This window comes from Balaenoptera musculus, chromosome 1 (genome assembly GCF_009873245.2).
Source record: "Balaenoptera musculus isolate JJ_BM4_2016_0621 chromosome 1, mBalMus1.pri.v3, whole genome shotgun sequence".
Classification (NCBI taxonomy): domain Eukaryota; kingdom Metazoa; phylum Chordata; class Mammalia; order Artiodactyla; family Balaenopteridae; genus Balaenoptera; species Balaenoptera musculus.
In genome coordinates, this window is record NC_045785.1 from 37,159,134 (window position 1) to 37,180,554 (window position 21,421).

General features: G+C 38.3%; 1 protein-coding gene across 1 annotated transcript in view; it reads right to left on the reverse strand.

The window, feature by feature from the left end:
* The window catches only part of ZSWIM5 (zinc finger SWIM-type containing 5), a 255,235-nt gene that overhangs the window by 65,127 nt on the left and 168,687 nt on the right, over positions 1-21,421 (reverse strand). Inside the window, exon 2 of the mRNA XM_036833321.1 lies at positions 6,319-6,675. Coding sequence (XP_036689216.1) covers positions 6,319-6,675 — 357 coding nt within the window. The remainder of the gene's footprint in view (positions 1-6,318; positions 6,676-21,421) is intronic.

Consider the following 21,421-nt stretch of genomic DNA (forward strand, 5'->3'; position numbering starts at 1 on the left):
GTGTGTAGAGAAAGGTCAAATAAGTTTCCCCGAGAAAGTGACATTTAAGTGATAATTGAGGAATGAATAAGAGTTAGCCTGGCAGAGAGTGGAGAAATACCGTGTGTATTTTATGCTCAAAAAGCATGAAGCCATAAATCATTGTGGTAATTAAGTACATCTATAACAAGGGGGAGAGGATAGGAAGAGTATTCCAAGGAGAGGGAATATCATGTGAAAATGAAGGCAAAAGCCAGATCATGCAAGGTTTTGCAGGCCGTATGAAATTTGGATTTTACCCTAAGTGCAACAGGAGGCCATTGAAGGATTTTAAACAAGAAGTGATATGACAAAATCTGTAGTTATAGAAAAGTTACTTTGGATGGCTGTGTGGAGAATGGAATAGAAGGGAGCAACAGTGGATATGGAAAGATCAGTTAGAAGGCTATAGTAGCAATTTAGGTGGGAGATTATAGTGGTTTTATTTAGGGTGATGACAGTATCAACAGAGAGAAGTGGAAAATGATGAAAGATATTTGAGAGGTAAAATTAACAGGTCTTGCACTGGAATGCATGTGGATTATGAGAAAAAAAGTGTTCTATCATGATCCAGTGGCTAGATGATGGTGCTATTTATTGTGCAAGTTGAGGAAGAAGATAAATTCATGTTTGGATATGTTGATTTGGGGATGTCTTTGATATAGAATAGTCAGTTGGATATAGGAGAAGTAAATCTGTGAGTCATAATACATAGATGACATTAAGGTAAAGGAGGTAGCTGAGATTGCCTGCAGAGATCATATAGAATAAGAGGAGAAAATTTAAGATTAATTTTAAGAATAGCAACATTAAAGGTCAGATAGCAGAGAAGGGTACAGCATTTAGGAATGAACGAATAAGAACAAAGATAATTTTAACTAGATAAACCAGGCCTGGAGTTCACAACCAGCTTCAAACCAGGCCTGGAGTTCACAACCAGCTTCTCTAGCTCTCTCACTAACTCCCAGGCAAAATCTTAAAAAAAATGATCCTTTGGTTAAAAACAAAAGATAAATATATCCCTATATGTGTTCACTGGTTAGAACATTTTAGTCTTTTTATAAAAAGAGATGAGTATGAAACTAATTACCCTCAGTAGTGGTAAAGTGGACTTGGTCAATATAAATGATACTTTGACATTTTTGTATGAAAATTTCCACAGGATTATAAGATAAACGATAACAAGTGAAGATAAAATAAAAGGATGTTTTATAAATAATTATTAAACAAACTATCATGTGGGTTGAGGCTCCAAGTTAGCATTAAGACTGTAACAGTGAGACCTGTCCTGAGGGAACTGATAAATCTGTGGAATCAATTTTTCTTTCATTCTTAAACATCCTTTTTTAAATTATAAAAACAATATATGCTTATTGTAGAAAATATACTAAAGAATAAAGAAATAAAAATCCACTCATAGTGCCTCCAAACCATAAGTTTCCTTGTTAATATCATGGTGTATTTTCTTCCGTCTTTTTGTTCGGTTACCTACACATATGTGTATACACATATGCATGCATACAAACACACAACAGCTTTTTAAATTAAATTTAGAAATTTTAATTGAAATATGAATTATGGAAAGTGAACAAATCTTAATTGTAAAGCTTGATGAATTATCACATAGTGATTATTAATAACTATCACTGAAGTCAAGAAAACCGAATACTACCAGCAGCTAGAAGCCCCTTTGCAAACACCATCCTCCCTTCCTCTTCTCCCAAATTAACCACTAACCTGACTTCTAACACTAGGGGACTTGTTTTTGAACTTACATAAATGGAATCATACAACATTTATTCTTTTGTGTCTGGCTTATTTCACTCAACATCATGTTTGTAAGATTCACTCATATTATTATGTTTAGCAAAACAATTTATTTTCATTGATATATAGTATTCCATTACATGAACATATTAATTTATTAAGCCATTCTACTGCTGATGGACATTTGGATTGTTTCTATTCAGGCTCTCACAAATTATGCTACTCATTTCCACTGGGTAGGACATCTAGGAGAAGAATTTCTGGGTCGTAGGGTACACATAGGTTCAACTTGAGTTAGATGATACCCAACAGTTTCCCCAAAGTGACTGTAACAATTTACACTCCTACCTGCAATATATTAGTTCCAGTTGCTCAATATCCTCACCAATACTTGATACTGATAGTTTAAAAAATTTAGCCATTCTGGTGGCTATGTAGTGGAATCTCACTGTGGTTTTAATTTGCATTTCCCTGATTACTAATTAGTTAAAGTGCCTTTTAATATGTTTATTAGCCACTTGGATATCCTTTTTGCCAAGTGCCTTTTTGTGTCTCTGTCCATTTTACTATTTGTAGGGGTTCTTAAGGTATTTAGGATACAAACCCTCTGTCAGCTGTATGTATTGTAAATATCTTCTCCCACTATTGCGTGCCTTTTTAGTCTCTTAATGGTGCCTTTTGATAAACGGAAGTTTAAAAATTTTAATGTAGTCCAATTTATCAATCTTCTACTTAAATTTTTTTTACCTCAAGAACATGAAAATTTTTTTCATATTATCTCCTATATGCTTTATTGTTTTACTTTTCACATTTTATATCTGCAATTCATTGGCAATTAATTTTTCTGTATGGCATGAGGTAGGAATCAAGTTTTTTTTTCCCCAGAATGAATTTCCAATTGATCCAGCCTTATTTATTCAAAAGATTCTTCTTTTCCCATTGCTGGGCATTTAGTGGAATCCTTTCACTTTGGAAACTCACACATTTTTGTTCTAGAAAACATTCTTTAATTATTTTATTGATGAATTCCTTACCTCTGTTTTTCTATTTCTGGAATCCCTATTTTTCAAACATCGGAATTCCAGGACTCATTCTCTTAATTTTAACATCCTTTTTTCTTCCTATTTTTCATCTCTTCATCTTCTTTTTTAAAAAAGTCTTTGTCTTTTTTGCTCTACTCTATAGAACTTTCCTTATCTTTATTTTCCATCACTTAGTTTTATAATTTTTTTTGCCATTATATTTGTAATATTCATTAGTTCTTTCTGTTCTGTGAATTTCTTTTTATAGTATCCAGTTTTTATTCATGGCTACAATATCTTCTTCTATTCCTATGATGATATTAATAATAATTTTTCAAGGTTTTCTTCTCTCTGCATAGTCTCTATTTCCCCCAAATTGCTGTTCTATGTTTGTTAGTTCTGGTCTGTATCTTCCACAATATTCAACATTGTTGACCATTTACTTCTTAAAATTCAATTTTATACTTAAAACTCAATTTTATAGTTACTTGCTAGCTTCTCCTCATTTCTCATTCTACTTTGCAAATTCCTACACTGGCCCCTGTTTCATCACCTGTATGTGCATGGCTGTATTCATTCAACAAAACCTTATTATTTTCCAGGTACCATGCTTGGTGATGGAGACTCAGAAATTTGTAAGACATGGTTCCTGACCTAACTCCTCAAGTTATCATAATTTTCTCTTGGTATCCAAACTCTCTGTATGGATAAAGAGCAACTGAAGCCCTGGCCTGGACGCTATATGCCAGAGAATCTCGGTGTATGGAGTTACCAGAGAAAATCACAAACAGAGCATGGAGCAGTGCTAAATGAAGAGTTGGAAAGACAGTCCAAATTGAGTCACCAATCCAAAGGGGACAAGGCAAAGTCTAGCTAAAACCACTTACAGGGACTAATAAGAGTTTTCAGGGACATGAGGAGCAGAGCAATACCTGGATCCATTCCTGGGATTAAAAGCAGGTAGCTAGGGCTTCCCTGGTGGCGCAGTGGTTAAGAATCCGCCTGCTAATGCAGGGGACACGGGTTCGAGCCTTGGTCTGGGAAGATCCCACATGCCGTGGAGCAACTAAGCCCGTGCGCCACAACTACTGAGCCTGCACTCTAGAGCCCATGAGCCACAACTAATGAGCCCGTGTGCCACAACTACTGAAGCCCACACGCCTAGAGCCTGTGCTCTACAACAAGAGAAGCCACCGCAATGAGAAGCGCACGCACCACAACAAAGAGTAGTCCCCGCTCACCGCAACTAGAGAAAGCCCACATGCAGCAACGAAGACCCAACGCAGCCAAAATTAAATAAATTAAAAAAAAAAAAAAAAAGCAGGTAGCTAGCAGTTTTAGAAATTTTATTCCTGCTTTTTAAAGTCTGTTTTGGTGAAGAGTAGGGCTTGAGAGAGAGGAGACGGAAGATGTCCTAGGTGTTTATAGATCTAGCAGGGAACAGAAACAGGACTTCAAAGATCATCTCTATGCTAATAACTCCAAAATTCTGACTTTTGTCCTCATTTCCAGATCCACATACCCAATTTTGTATCAGAAATCTTCACCTAAGTGTTCTACAAGCACCTCAAACTTAAACTGAATTCGTCTTCCTCCTAAATTTATCCCTCCCCTTACGTTCCCTAAGTGAATGGCAACATTATTGTCAAATCCAGCCATCGTAGCTGGACATTCTGGAACTGAGTTTTTTCTCATCTTCCTCTTCTTCACTCCCCACCCATCCTACACACCTGGATGTTGAATCCCGTCCATGTTGCCTCTTAAGATATATCCACTCCTCCCCCTCACCATTTTCAGTAACATTGCCTGTATCAGCACTGGTTATTAGAAATATATTAAGAAAGACCTTGTGGAATACTAGGGAACCTGGGGTAGAAAGCTAATATTAGTCTGGAATAAACACAGGTACAGAAGGAGTAGTTCCTGGGGAAGGTTGAGAATAACATCTCAAGTTCACTGTGGCAACTTAGACTAATTTCAGACAAATAATAAGATGCTGAGATGGGAGGTATAACGAGGAATAAAGATTGCTTCAGCACAGTGGTAAAGGGGAAAGAGGGTTGCTTTGGTGACAGTGGTGATGAACAAGGCAGGTGCAATACAGGTACTCAACCAAGGTGGTTAGTTCAAGAAAAGGCAAGAGAGCTTGGATATAGGCAAAAATTCTGAGAAAGAGCTAGTGGGAATGATGCACGAAAGTAGGCCATAGCCCAGCTGTGGTGTTAACAGACCTGGATCTGAACTCAGGTCCCTAAGAACTCTAGACTTAAGGGGGCCAGAGAAATAGAACAGCCTCCCTATGTGGGATAAGAAGATATATATATATATATATAAAGTTACTCTTTAACAGTATCTCTCAAATAGAGCTCAGTTACCATGTAAACACTACAACTTTGAGGATAAAGCAACAGACGATTATTTCGGCTAGTTAGCAAGAGTTCCTGGAAGCCTGTCCGACTATCCTTATTTCTGAGGAGTGGTGAGGCTGTGTGTAGGACTTGATTAGCTCTATTGGGCAACTGAGAAAGCAGGCCCTTTGGCACATACTATAGCATTATACAGGCCATTCATCTGGTCTCACTGCCTTGTTCACACTAATACCAAAGTTTCTTCTAAAAATAGAGAGGTAGTAGAGAGAAGCATTAAAAACCTGAGTTCTGAAATCAGGTGAGCCTAGGTTATAAATAATTTCCTTATTTATAAAACGGAAATGGTTATAATACCTACCTCACAGGGTAGTTTTGAAAACTAAATGAATTAACATATATAAACATGTATAAAGTCTCTTGCATGATGCCTGGAACATAGTAGGACCTAACCAACAAAATGAAAAATTGGCTCATATAGCTCCTCTTCTCAAAATTCTTCAACGGTTTCCTGTGATTAAGTATCTACAACCTGGCTTCATAATAAAGGCAAGCATTTATTTCAGACTTAGCTGTCTTTTCTACTAGATTATAAGCTGTTTGAAGGCAGGAACCATATCTGTTTTATGCTCTCAACAATCAGCGCTACCACTTGCACAGTGTAGGTACTCAACATATACTTGTTGAATGAGTAAGTGAACATAATATCTTTCTCCATCCATAAACCCTCCCATTATATAGCTCATAAACACAATGCTAGCAGATGCTCTTTGGAATAACCCTGATGTTATGCAGGTTTCTGAAATGTTAAGGAATTCTCATATCCATTTCAGTTCACTGAATGGCACTAATTATTTTATGCTTTCTCTCACTCCTGAATATCACAGGCTCCTGGGGCAGGGATTGTATGGACAAATGAAGTCCATAAACTAGATCAATATGTAACTCTAACATTCTCTGTCCTTTTTTGCCAAACCTTTGTGAGGCGGACAATTGGATTGCTTTAAGAAACAGAGTTAATAAATAGTTTGGATAGAATGAACTGATTAAGGTTGAGTGATTACAATGGCAAATGTATCCCAATCTCTAAACATGCAATAAAGCAACAAAATATATTTTTAGCAACAAAAATGTTGTACAATTACCGTTTACTTGGTTGATTTCGGAGTTGGAGGATAGAATCTCATCTGCCAGCTTCTGTGCAGTAGGAAGAACCTCAGTGTGGTGTGCCGTGATTAAATACTGAATAAACTTTTGTAGCTGGTCCCTATTCATCTGGAAAAGGGTTTCTGAGATAGGAAGACGCAGTTTGACTTGGTCTGGTTTACGGATCCTGTAGAGTGAGAGCGCTACCACATGGGCACAGTAGAATATGTCTTTGTTCCCACAGCCACACGCCACTGAAGTGATTTTGCATCGATCAAAACTGATGGCAACTTTATAAGTCACTGCTGGTTCAGAAGTAGTGGCCGGCTCAGTTACTGTGCCACTGAGATGGAAGCCTAAGGAAACAAAAAGACATGTTTAGAGATTCTGTAGTAAGAAACCTGAAGGTTTTCATTTTGCATTTAATTCATCAATTCAGAAACTATTTGCTGAGTATCTCCTACATACACAGTAGGCTCTGTCAAAGGTCAATGAAACCCAGGTATTGCTTTTTGTTTTTTAAGTATCTATCTATCTATCTATCTACCTACCTACCTATCTGTTTTTGCTGCGCCGGGTCTTAGTTGCGGCATGTGGGCTCTTAGTTGTGGCTTGCACGCTTCTTAGTGGCAGCTTGCAGGCTCCTTAGTTGCAGCATGTGGACTCTTAGTGGCGGCAGGCATGTGGAATCTAGTTCCCCGACCGGGGATTGGACCCTGGCCCCCTAGGCTGGAAGCGTGGAGTCTTACCTACTGGACCACCAGGTGAGTCCCCCCAGGTATTGCTCTTAAGAAACACACAATCTAGAAAAAGAGTCTTTACCCTGGAGTCCATGAACCTCCAGAACTAATAAGAAAACTTTTGTTTGTACATATGTACATTCTTCTAGGGAGACATTTCATACCTTCTATCATAGTCTCAAAAAGATTATTCAAGAACCTTGAATAAGTTAAGAACCTCGGTCGTAGATTTTGAGCTCTTTGTGGCCAAAGACAAGTCTACAAATAACGTCAGTACAATCTAGAGTAAGGTGAGTGTTATAAAGGAGAGAAACCAAAAGGATGCCACAAGGAAGGACAAGGAAGATAAGGGCAACATTTCTTCCTCAAAACAAACACTTCCAAAATGGTAACCACATGGAATACCTAAAAGGCAAGAAGCCTCATAAGACGTAGAAAGCAGAGAGCTTGGTGCAGTGAGACTATGCAGTGTTAACGTCCACTCACTAGCCACAGCACCAATAATTTTGAAATGTAGACAGAATACATTTTTAAGTTACAACTAAATTGAAAAAAGTTAAATTTAATAGCAAATTCATTCTATAATAACTGTTTATTCTTTAAATATGATTCTTCTTTGACAAAATATGTATTCAAACAATCATTCAGTCAATCAACAAAAGTTTAATAAGACTTTAAGTAACAAACGTTTTTGTAAGTATCCCTGTTAGCCTAGGGATGCTAACACGAAAAGGAGAGGAATATCAAATATTCGTGAAGCACCTATTACGTAGCAGAACTGTGTTGGGTGCATTTAATAATTTGTCATAACAACCTTATGAAGTTGGTATTATTTTCCTTATTTTAAAGGTATGTAAACTGAGGCTCAGAGGTTAACAAATTTGCCCAAGGGCCCTCAGCTGGAAAGTGATAGACCTAGGATTTGGAACCAGGTCTGACTGACTCCAAAGTTTATTTTCTTTTATTTATACTACACTACCTCTGAAAATGCCATGACAAAGTCCTCATCCTCAAAAACCACAGACAAATAAATGATTACAATATAATATACCAAACGGTATAGTAGAGACAGGAACAAAGGTGAAGCTAATTTCATAGATTTCCTTGTTTTACTGCACTCCACACTGTGAATAGGAAAGCAATTTAAAATAATCTTATATTTGTTGGAGAAATATTTGCCAAATAATAAAAGGTGCATATATTAGTTTCAGAGCTACCATCGTGACCTGGCGGAATTAAAAATGAGGAGAAAAACATTCCAAAGTTCAAGTTTCAGATAATTATGGCTAATTAAAGTAAGAGTAAGTCCTAGGGCTTCCCTGGTGGCGCAGTGGTTGAGAGTCTGCCTGCTAATGCAGGGGACACGGGTTCGAGCCCTGGTCTGGGAAGATCCCACATGCCACGGAGCAACTGGGCCCGTGAGCCACAATTACCGAGCCTGTGCATCTGGAGCCTGTTCTCCGCAACGAGAGAGCCACAATTACCGAGCCTGTGCGTCTGGAGCCTGTTCTCCGCAACGAGAGAGGCCGCGATAGTGTAAGGCCCACGCACCACGATGAGGAGTGGCCCCCGCTTGCCGCAACTGGAGAGGGCCCTCGCACAGAAGCGAAGACCCAACACAGCCATAAATAAATAAATAAATAAATAACTGATTGAAGGACTTTAAAAAAAAAAAAAGACATAAAAAGAGTAAGTCCTAAATTTATAAGCATACCCATAAAATCTAGCAAAATTAACATTACTAAAGGCACATTTAGGTCCAATCCAAAGAAAGGTGCACATTACTGAAAAAGTTCATTTCCAGACTTCACAGAGGCTTTTTCTCAGTTAAACTTAGTTGCAGATTTAAAAATATTGATTGTCATTTGTTCAAAGCAAAGTAGAAAAGTTATATTCAAATGTGATTAAGTATGGCTAAAGACTGCCTTCACTTTAGAACTAAGGAAGGGAACCTTCTGCAGAGTTGAGAAGTAACCCTTCTCCAGATTTCTATCCCCTGGACATAGCCAGTAGAATAACACAACAGAGAGCACATTACACTACGAATTAGGCAGCCATGATCTGCTATTTACTATGTAGTTCTGGGCGACTCACTTTACAACTTTGAGCCTAAGCTTCCTCCTTAATAAAGTGGGGATAATAATACTTGCTCTGCCTAGCTCTTAAAAGTGCTTTGTCAAACTGTAAATGTCCTACAGATTTATTATTCATACTTCTATGCAGTTTTTGTTAATGGGTCTTCATGTCAAGGGAATGAGACAACTTCCCCAGTGGCCAAGTTTCACAGTGGTTGAAAATCAGGTGCTAAGAAAGTACATTTTTAATTTCCCTCAGGCCCTCAGGAGTATTTAGTATATTCTTGAGAAATGACTTAAGTCCTGATGGAAAGAGACCCCATAGAAGGACTACTTTATTTTTTTATTTTTATTTATTTTAAATTAATTAATTAATTAATTTTTGGCTGTGTTGGTCTTCATTGCTGCGCGCGGGCTTTCTCTAGTTGCGGCGAGCCGGAGGCTATTCTTCGTTGTGGTGTGTGGGCTTCTCATTGCAGTGGCTTCTCTTGTTGTGGAGCACGGGCTCTAGGCGCACAGGCTTCAGTAGTTGTGGCACACAGGCTCAGTAGTTGTGGCACGTGGGCTCAGAAGTTGTGGCTCGCGGGCTCAGTAGTTGTAGCTCGCGGGCTCTAGAGTGCAGGTTCAGTAGTCGTGGCGCATGGGCTTAGTTGCTCCGTGGCATGTGGGATCTTCCCAGACCAGGGCTAGAATCTGCGTCCCCTGCACTGGCAGGCGGATTCCTAACCACTGCGCCACCAGGGAAGTCCCTAGAAGGACTACTTTAAAATTTCAAATAAGATAATGATGCCAATGTGGGAAAACCTTAGGTTCCAAGCCTCTGAATCTAAAAGTTGAGTATAAACATTTCTACTTGCTTGGGGGCACTTGGCCTGTAGCACAGTCTCTGAACCCAATTCTCTCATTCCCTTCCTGCATGAAAATGAATAAGAATATTGGTTAGAGTTGGGACAGAAACTATGGGTATCTTATTAAGATGTAAGCCGCATGAGGGCAGGGCTTTCTCTGTATACTGTTCACTACTGTAAAAAAGCAAAATCACTATGGCTGCACTATGAAAAACAGATTGGACCTCGGCCTCCATATTTTTAAGTTGAGAGGCTGGCCTAGAAGACCTCCAAGGTTCTATCTAGCACAGATATATTATGATTTCATAGTAACTATCACTAAATCTTATTATCTTTTCTAGAAATAGAGTACTTCTGGGATTTAAAGAGTATACAATAATAGCTAACCTTTATGAGTGCCTCCTATGTGTTTGGCTCTGTTCTAAGTACTTTACATGCATTAACTCATTAAATTTTCACAATTTTTATGAATTTGATAGTAGGTATAATGGTAAGCTTTATGTGTCAATTTGACTAGGCTATAGAACCCAGTTATTCAATCAAATACTAATTAATCTGGGTGTTGCTGTGGAGGTGTTTTGTAGATGTGATTAACATCTACAATCAGCTGACTTTAACTAAAGGAAATTATCCTTAATAATGTGGGTGGGTACTGTTCAATCAGCTGAAAGGCCTTATAGGCAAAACTGAGGTTTCTCTGTGAAAGAAGAAATTTTGCCTTAAGACTGTAGCATCAGATCCTGACCAAGAATTTCCAGCCTGATGGCCTGGAAACATATACGATATATGTATATACAGTTATCTCCTACTGATTATGTTTCTCTGGAAAACCCTGACTGGTTACTATTATTATTCCCATTTTATGTATGAGGAAACAAGCACAGAGAGATTAAGTAACTTGCTCAAGGTCATTCTGCTAGTAAGTGGCAAAGCCAAGATTCACAGCCAGGCAGTCTGGCTCAAAAGCCCATACTCTTAACTATTACATTATACTGCCTCTGTATAATGCTGTGTTGTATGGCAATCAATACCACATTTATATAAACTGTAAAACAACTATAAAACTAGAAACATTATTAGAAAATAACTTCTATGTTTACTGAATTCTACAATTTCAGTTTTTATAGCATTGGTAATGGTTTGAACTTCTAGGTTAATCTGGAATTAGAGACAAAATGTTGAATATCAATTTAGATTCCATCTGTCTCCACAGCAGGTCAATGTTAAAACAACTGAGAAACTTTCTGCAAAATATTTTTCAAAAGCTAGTTAGACATGGCTCCCTAGAGGCTTTGATTAAGGTCCATGATGCTCTTGGGAACATGTTCATTGAGTTGGGTAAATCTTTGGGCTCCATCAGCTGTATTAACACCGGTATAGCTCATGCTCCAGGCCTAAGCCCATTTGAAAGGCAGAAGGTTCTGGGTGGCTCCGTGGAAGTTTCCTTGCTGGGAGTTCCTTTTTCCCTTATTATAATCTAGTAACACTTTTTTCAAGATTAATTACTCCTGAGAATAAAGCTACATAGAGGTTCAATGTAGTATTTCTTTCCCATTGCAAACCTAACTGCCATCAATAATCTGCTGATTAAGCAAAGATGTAGAAGCCTAATTTTAAAAAATTTCTATTGAATCAGCATGTATTTATTGAATACCCACTGTGTGCTCTTTTTACCTTTTAACTCTTTTATTTGGACATTTTCAAACAAGAAGAAGTAGAGAGAATGCTGTATAATGAGTCCTCTACATCCATCACTCAGCTTCAACAATTATCAATACAAAGATAAACTTGTTTAACCTTTACCCTCTCCTAGCTCCTTCCCTGTCCTCCTCAATTAATTATATTGAAGTAAATCCCATAAATATCCTTTCATCAGTAAATACCTCGGTATACATTTCTAAAAGACAAGAACTTAATTTTTTTGTGTGTGTGTGCCACCCGTGCAGCATGTGGGATCTTAGTTCCCCAACCAGGGATCAAAAACCTGCTCCCCCTGCATTGAAAGCACAGTCTTAACCACTGGACTGCCAGGAAAGTCCCACAAGAACTGAAAATTAATAATTCCTTAATATCAAATATCCAGTATTCAGATTTCCACAACTGACTTCAAAAACAGAACAGAGCAAAAAACAGGAAAGGTCTGTTCAAATCAGAATACAAACAAGGTCCAGATATTACATTTGGTTGATAATGTCTCTTAAGCTACAAGTTCCTTCTCCTTCCTCTTCCCCTTCAATTATTTACTGAAAAATAATAGTTAGCTCTAGAGAGACTTGACCAGATTCAGGGTTTTGGTAAAATTACTTCACAGGTTGTGTTGCATACTTTCTAATACATCACATCAGGAGACACATCATGCCCGATGATCCTTCTTCCTGTGCTGTTAGAATTCAGCACTGGGTTCAGGTGTTGTTAGCCTGCTCCATCCATTATAAAGTTCCTTGTCAACTTTTCACCTAATAGTTTTAGTAGTCATTGATGATCATTGCCTTGATCTATTGATATTATTTCACTCGCGTGGCTTTACTTTAAAAAAGAAATTTGGCTCTCTCACATTCTCTGACTCTTAACAGCCTAAACTGTAAAATAAGGAAAAAAAACATAAAATGGTTAGCTCAGTGCCTGGAACATGGTGGGCTTTTAACAAAAAAAGTGACAGAAACAACCACAAAAATTGCTTAGAACTCATGGGAAAAACAACTACTTTACAGACAAAGTTTTCCTGAATGTCAGCTTTGTGATGATCCTTCATTCACATTTTCTTAAAATATAAAAAGAAAACACATATATTGTGAAATCATCCTGCTTATCAAAATGCCCAAGAGACTTTAAAAACAGTCTCTTTTTATCAGTTGTAAGTCTTGAAATGATTAAGATAATGGATGGACTGGTGGGAGAGGGAGCAGGCAGGCACATAGGGAAGCAACGTGCTTGCTTCACTAGTGGCTCCCGTAGGCCGTAAAGGTCAAATGCCCATATTTCCTTCCTCCTTACAGCATGTCTTTTGGTGCAAAGCAGTCAGGGATGGTGGGTCTAGTAGAGACCTGGCTTTCTGAAGAAACAGTCAGTCAATCAGGCAGCTGCTCCCCTTGTGGCCCTATCAACTTCATACACAGGGGGAAAAAAAACCTCAAGTGCTTTAACACTGAGTGAGCCCTGAATGCACCATATACTTTCAAGGAGTTCCTGTTTAGTTTTGCAAGCACTGCATCCCTCCAACCCACCCCCAAATCACAAAGCTAGCTTTGCCCTGAGAAAAAGATTTGAAAAAATTTCAACTTCCTGTTCTGTGGCTGAGGCACCTTTCCCACCTGGCCTCTACACTGTTTAGAAATTTTAGAATAAAATTGTACTGCAGCCCCTTCTCCACTACATATCACAATGGCTCTGATGTCTCAGCTTCTAGGAAAAAAATGACCTTCTATAAATGCCTGCTATGAGGTAAGCCCTACCAGAATGTTATCCTATAAGTGTGCCATGTTTTCCTTGCCTTCAACATGCTCCAAGTACCATTTAGGAGTGGGAAAAGATTCAAAAAGTGTGCAGAAATGGCCTCATAGGCCCCTAATAACTGAGTTCTTTGCAGGCAGTCCTTGCTAGAGCTTGTCACGCTTAAATGTGCAACAAGAGCTCTGAGAACTTCAAGATTAGCAAGAAATTGTTAAAAATCCAGGAGTGGGGACTTCCCTGGTGGCGCAGTGGTTAAGAATACGCCTGCCAATGCAGGGAACATGGGTTTGATCCCTGGTCCGGGAAGATCCCACGTGCTGCGGAGCAACTAAGTCTGTGCACCACAACTACTGAGCCTGAGTGCTGCAACTAGTGAAGCCTGTACACCTAGAGCCCGTGTTCTTCAACAAGAGAAGCCACTGCTATAAGAAGCCCATGCACCGCAATGAAGAGTAGCCCCCACTTGCCGCAACTAGAGAAAGCACGCGCACAGCAACAAAGACCCAACGCAGCCAAAAAAAAAAAAAAAAAAAAAAATCCAAGAGTGCTCATGGCTTAAGAGTTCTTATTCTCCTGCCTTCTAAACTAAATGGTGGCACAAGAGGAAATGGAAAAGACTGAAATTGTTTACTTAACATTTCTTTTCCAGCATCAGTGCTGGGGAATCCAGGGCATGGGCTGGACCCAACCTTGGACTAAACAGAAAGTACCAAGGACCAGTTTTATACTTGAGGAAAATATAAATAAAATGTCTCTTTCCCAAATAAGGAAATCCTATGTTCTTCATGGCTTTGCTCAAATATCACCTCCATATGAAACTCTATCTGGTGCCCCAGTTGCTAAACTGAATCATGTTTTTTTGTTTTTTACATTGGAGTATAGTTGATTAACAACGTTGTGATAGTTTCAGGTGTACAGCAAAGTGATAAACTGAATCATATTAAATGAAGAAACTTTAACATTTGTGCCTATGGAGCTTACAGTTTAGTTCACAAGAGAGCATTTTACCCAGAATCAACTAATAAAGGACAGAAGAGATAATAATTTCACAGATGAAGAACAGGCTCAGAGATGTTATGCAATTTGCAGCTTGTAATCATTTACACGATTACAGTCATGATAACAGAAATTAAAATGACCATAAATTCACATTCTGAAACATTTTAGGCTTTAAGACTAGGAAAAATAAACTTGTGAAGAGTTTCCTTCAAATTAATATACTTCCTGAATACAGTCAAATTGCTTCTTTTGATTTAAAAAGAAACAAAATAAATAACTTTTAATCACTAAGTTTTTGAGCACTTACCATGTGTTCTTTTACAAACATTGAATCACTTAATCCTCACCACAATGTTATGTGTTTAGTACTATTATCCCCATTTTTTGTAAAGAAACTGACGCTTAGAGAAATTATTCAATTTGCCTAAGTTTACACAGCCTGTAAGTGGCAGAGCTAGGATTTGAACCTAGGCATTCTGGCTTCACAGAGTCTAAGCTCCTGACAACCACATTTTATTTCTATTATCGTGTTTCCCAAACACCAACTTCATTTTACTGGCTTAGGAAAATCAGTGATGTTTGGTACTGCTCCTTAAACTTTTTTTGTAAAATTAGGACATTGCTAAATCATACTAATTCAATTTTCATCCTTTGTTTACATACAGTCAGCTACTATGATACTAAGTTACCAAACTGATAGAAAAATGGAATCCTAACAGGGACAAGTGGCAGAGAATATGCAAAATGTATTCAATCTGGTACCCAAAGTTACAGCACATGTCTTCCCCTTAGAGGCTACAAGAAATTTGAAGAGCCAGAACACATAAAGATGTTTAATTTCTCTTTTTAAAAAGTATCTTAAGGCTAATTCATTCATTAAATAACTACTTAAGATCTACTATGTTAGGTCCCAAGGATACATCTGTGAAAAGACCAAATGATCCCTGACTTATGGCATTTATAGTGTAGCTGGGGAGACAGATATTAAACAACTAAGTCCACAGAAAATTATTTAATTTTAATTGTGAAGAAGTACAGAATGATAGAATAGTATATAATATGGAAGACCTGACCTGGTTTAGCATTTTGAGCAGAATTTTATAGAATAAATCAGAATTATGTGAAAGGATGGGGAATGCAGAGTAGGTGGTAAAGAGGACTCCAGGTAGAAAAAAAAAAGTACATATGCAGACGGATAAGAAGGCTATGCAGAGGTGCTAAGGCCAAGAGGAACATGGAATGTTTAAAGAAACGGAAAGAAGACCAGCAACTGGAAAGCCAACAGGGAGGGGGGTAAAGGGCATACATGAGGCTGGAGAAGCAGGCAGGAGCTATGGCTCTGGGATGCAGCCTAGCTCCTGCCTCTGCTCCATATCCAAGAGGGTCATAAGTCCTGTGGATTCTGCCTCCTAAGTATCTTTACATTCTAGTGCCTCTCCTTTAACTCTGCTAACCACTGCCTCAGCCCAAGATCATAATAATCTCCTGCTTGGATTAACTAATCTTCTTGCCTGCAAGTCTTATTCCCCTCTACCCACCTTCCATAACATCAGCAGAATGAATCTTCCTAAAACAAAATCAATGTCATTCTACTAAACTGTGACCTATTCATTTCACAGTCTTGGTATCTAACACAGAGTCTGGCATAGAAAAAAACATTTATAAAAATGTTTGCTTAAAATCTTTCAAATGGTTCCTCACGATTATAGGGTAAAGTTCAAACTTATGATGTGGCCTCTTTTTATCTCTTCAGACTTGCTTCCTGCCACTTCTTCAAAGCACTAAACACACTAAACTACTTGCAGATTCTTGACTATGCAGTGTTTCCTTAGCCTTTATGTCCCCATACCAGGTGTGACCTTCTCACCTCCTTATCCTTATTCTCAACTCAAATTGATACCTACGCTGGGGAATCTTCCCTGATCTCCCTGGAGAATTAAATGCTTCTTCTTGAGCTCTCATTTTTTATCAGTCATATCTCTCTTACAGCACTTGACATCAGTGTAATTAATAGTTTTTATATTTGCCTTTTCCCTTTAGATTGTGAACTCCTTGAAAGCAGAGGTTATGTCTTTTTCACCTCTATATTTTCATTTCAGGCACATTTTAAGGGTTTCATAAGTATTTGTGTATGGATGAATGAATAAATGAACACTAAACTGAATCTTTAATTTATATATCCACATTTATGATACACAGAGAATTAAATAAGCATGTTTATAAAATTCTTGATTTTATGATTTAAAAAAAATCAGCCAATAATTAAACAATTTTGCTGGGATGGTGAGCAAAGTAACAAGCTAATAATAGTGAAGCATAAGATTATCTTCCATAATTCATATTTATGCCTCAAATGGACAGCTGTTATGCTTCCGCCAATTTTCAAACCCTTTTTTAAAATATAAATATGAGCAATTTATTAGTTAACAATTACTGGATATTTACTATGTGCCAGAGAGTGTTCTAAGTATTGATACTTTCCATGTATTAACTAATTAAACCCTCACAACAGCTTTACAAGATAGGTTTATTTATTAGTCACCTTTTTCAGAAGAGGAAACTGAGGCTCAGAGAGGTAAAGGAACTTGTCCAAGAGCACACATTCTGTGAAAGGTTGAGTTGGGATTTGTACCAGGCAGAGCCTGCACTCTTAACTACAATATATGGAATATGACTATGCAGTTTAAATTATGTATACAAAATTTTATAAAAGTCATTAGCAAGCACAGTTCTACAAAGATGCACTAATGACAAGTCAGTAAACTCTGATGTTTGCCTGGTTTCCTGGGCAATTGTTCAAGGCAACTGAAACTAAGTGCTCTGTGATGCTCTCACAGTTGGAATGAAGATACGTTTACGAATTTATCTGTACAAGACAATGTCTCAGCACAGTGAGTGAATCATCTGAAAGTTCTAAAGGAAAGCACTTCTCAGTACAGCCCTCTGACACCATTCAAAGTCTTTTGTGTTTCTGAGTGCAAGAAAGCCTCTAGTAAAGCTTGGGCAATTAAAACCACTTTGCTCATTGCTCTTTTGATTCACCAGACCCTTGAGCAGGTGCTAATGCATGAAAATGAATGTAGTTTCAGCCAATGGCAGGGAAAAGGAGAGCTGTGGTTTACAAAAAGAATAATTTTTCTTATAGTCAGTTTAAGTGTATACACACACAGAGATATACAAACTAGATAACTCCTTTGAATGAGAACGCTTTCCTATTGAATAAATTTGGTTTTGATGAAACTATATAGTATAAATTAGACCTTCTCACTTAATTCCTGTCTCCTGTAAGGCCAAAGCAGTATACTAGCAGCCACTCTTTTTCCTTTCTGTCACCTAGCAAAATGGTAGTCACACAAAGGCTTAAAACAGTGCAAGTGACATCCTCAAAATAACTAATTTCCCTTCTAGAAAACCTTACTCAAAAGCTGGGTAACTACTGCCTAAACAAGAGCACTGGAATGGCTCTGTGGACTCACACTATTATATACAGAGCTAAAGAATCAGGGTGCTTGAGTTCTAACTCCAATACCCCTCAATTCCTCTTTGCCTCAGTTTCTTAATTATGCAAATAGACATTATAATACTTATATGCCTACCAGATTCATATGAAAGTAATTTGTAAAGAACACATTTCCCAGAGAAATGTGTTTGCTATCATTCAATAGTGATCCCAACTGGCCAGAGCCAGCACCTATATAAGTTCACAAGAAGCAGATGGCGCCCACAGACTGGGTGAGGGTGCAAGAGACTGCAAAGTGAGGAGCAGTATTGTTATTCGGGAATACAAATGATGCTGCCCTATTACCCTGAGAGCTATTCGGTTTGTTTGTATTAGAGAGGTCACCCTAAGCTTCTCAGAGCAGCTGAGTAAGCTGGAGGGCCCTTCTTGTGGCCATCTGCTCTCCTCCCAGACTCCTCTGGCAAATCAAGAGGTTTTCCTTGTATTAACCTCTGAAGAGCAGCCACAGGCCCTTCTCAGCATCAGCTTCAGCAGGCAATGGTCTCCGCTCTCCATCTGTCCCAGCAACACAGTTAAAGAACAATGAGGCTTCCCAAGCCCAGGTATTCACTTAGAGATACCCTTGCATTACCTAGTTTTCCAGTACTCTTTTACTTGGATCTCTATTAAGGGGATTAGGTGTATATTTAAAAGATTGAATTATTTTTCTTTTGTTATTTTAGAAACATTTTATTTAGAAAAAATAAAATGGGAATGATTTGTCCAGAAGATTCATTTACAAATCTAATACGCATAAAACATAATCACTTTAAAATGATAAATTCATTCCCCCTACCCCAACCACTCTGTGGAGCAGAAGACTTATAGAACAAGTTGTCTTGTATATTGATGGACAATCAGTCTATTCAGAACTGCATATCAGATGCGCTCCTCAGTTCACAGATTGGGAAAAAATACTACACCCTTTAAGCAGTTATCTGCAGAAACAATGTGTATACATATACAAGGTACACATGTTGCCAAAAGGGGTGTTATAGGCTAATAATTACCACCTGGGTTATTGATTTGAACAGAGAAAAGGGCAACATACAATTGTAAAATGATTTCAGAAATTACCTTACTCCATTTAGTAGTCTACATCAATGGGGGAAAATAAAAATGAAACAATAAATTGTTTTTCAAAAGGAAAAGGAGGGACTTCCCTGGTGCTCCAGCAGTTAAGACCACACTCCAATGCAGGGGGCCCGGGTTTGATCCCTGGTCAGGGAACTGGATCCTGCATGCCGCAACTAAAAGATCCTGCATGCCACAACGAAGATCCCGCGTGCCGCAAATGGAGACCCGGCACAGCCAAATAAATAATATATATTTTAAAAAAACAAAACACAAAAAGAAAAGGATACCCATAGGTGTTTTTGATCAACCACAATATTGAGTGACAAAATGTTTATTTTTGAGAGTCTTCAAAAGAGTATTCAGATTTATATTAAAGCATTAAAAATTACCCAGATATCCTTTTCCAAGAGGAAAAACTTCTGGCTACTTCTTTGAGATTGTATACACTGAATCAAGTCATCAGAATATACTGAAATATACTAAAATGAGGTAATAAATAGCACTTAGAATAGTGTCTGGCATACCATAAATACTCAAAAAATGTTATTATTATGTTAGTATTCCGACTATAACTGCAGTTAGCTCAAAAAATGTTATTATTGTTAGTATTCCGACTATAACTGCAGTTAACTCCTTTATTCCAATATCTAAAGACCCCCTCATTTTGAGCCAAGTCTTAACCTCAAATGATTTAAAGAAAATGCCTATGCATAAATATCATTTGAACTGTAATCAAATTCTTACAGCAATCAAAAGACTAATTTTCAGGCGATCTTAATCCTCATTTTTATTAAACTCCATGACATTTTATTTCCAACATGGTTTTTTTAATATGGAGATGAATGCATATCCCACATAACATTCTTTATTTAAAGGTTTCATGTGCTAGTAAGAACACCATTCCTAACATTTACGGCATTTTGGTCAAGGCCTCATATTACCCTCTAGCTTTATTCTTTTGTTCCATCTTGCGACTTGACCTGTGTGGGGCAGCAAGAATGTCAAAACAAATTCAATTAGGACAATGCTTTTCATTTTGTTTAGAAACTGGAGAAAAGCATTTTTCCACATTCTACAGTAACCTTATTCAATACAAACACCAATCAAATAGAAGACATTCTCATTAGGTCTTCACTCAGGGTTCTAAATGCATTCACATCATCCACTGGATCCAAGGAGCAGTTCTCCATTGGAAAAATCTCTAGTGTCAGCAACTCTTCTGAAACAAAATTACATTCTTACTGTACAATCCCATCAATTGGCCAGCATTTCCTTGCTCCCACTGTTTTTTTTTTTAATTTTTAAAAATTTATTTATTTTTTATATTTTTTTTTGGCTGCATTGGGTCTTTGTTGCTGCACGTGGGCTTTCTCTAGTTGCGGTGAGCAGGGGCTACTCTTCGTTGCGGTGCGCGGGCTTCTCATTGCAGTGGCTTCTCTTGTTGCGGAGCATGGGCTCTACGTACCCGGCTTCAGTAGTTGTGGCACACAGGCTCAGTAGTTGTGGCTTGCGGGCTCTAGAGTGCAGGCTCAGTAGTTGTGGTGTGCAGGCTTAGTTGCTCCGTGCATGTGGGATCTTCCCGGACCAGGGCTCCAACCCGTGTCTCCTGCATGGCAGGCGGATTCTAACCACTGCGCCACCAGGGAAGTCCCGTGCCCACTGTTCTTTTTTTTTTTTTTTAATCAATTTTTTTTTTTTAATTACACTATACAAGGTGTGCTTTATTTATTTATTAATGGCTGTGTTGGATCTTCATTTCTGTGCGAGGGCTTTCTCTAGTTGTGGCAAGCGGGGGCCACTCTCATCGCGGTGCGCAGGCCTCTCACTATCGCGGCCTCTCTTGTTGCGGAGCACAGGCTCCAGACGCGCAGGCTCAGTATTGTGGCTCACGGCCCATTTGCTCCGTGGCATGTGGGATCTTCCCAGACCAGGGCTTGAACCCGTGTCTCCTGCATTGGCAGGCAGATTCTCAACCACTGCGCCACCAGGGAAGCCCCCACTGTTCTTATATGACTTTTAACTCCTTTGCTGCTCCAACCCAAAGGCAGAGAACAAAACTGCTAACCAGAATGTTCCTCCTCATGTATACTTCTTTAGAAGGATTCCCTGAATCACCTTTGGAATATCTAAATTGTGAATTGTGCATTTATGGGTTCTTATGCTCTGTGTGATGTAATTTATTTTTCTCTTCTTTAAACTGAGTTTAAATTTGTTTATAAAAGTCATGATCTGAGCTAAAGTCCAATGTATTCTGGCTTAGTCTCAGAATTATAGCACATTAGAACTCAGAAGGTATAGATATCAAGGAAAAGAAAAGCTTCCTTCTGTGAGTCAGCAAACTTGCTTACTGAGAAGCCTGTAGGAGAAACAAAAAAGCTAGATGAAGTTTTCTCCCATATAACTCAGGTCTATAT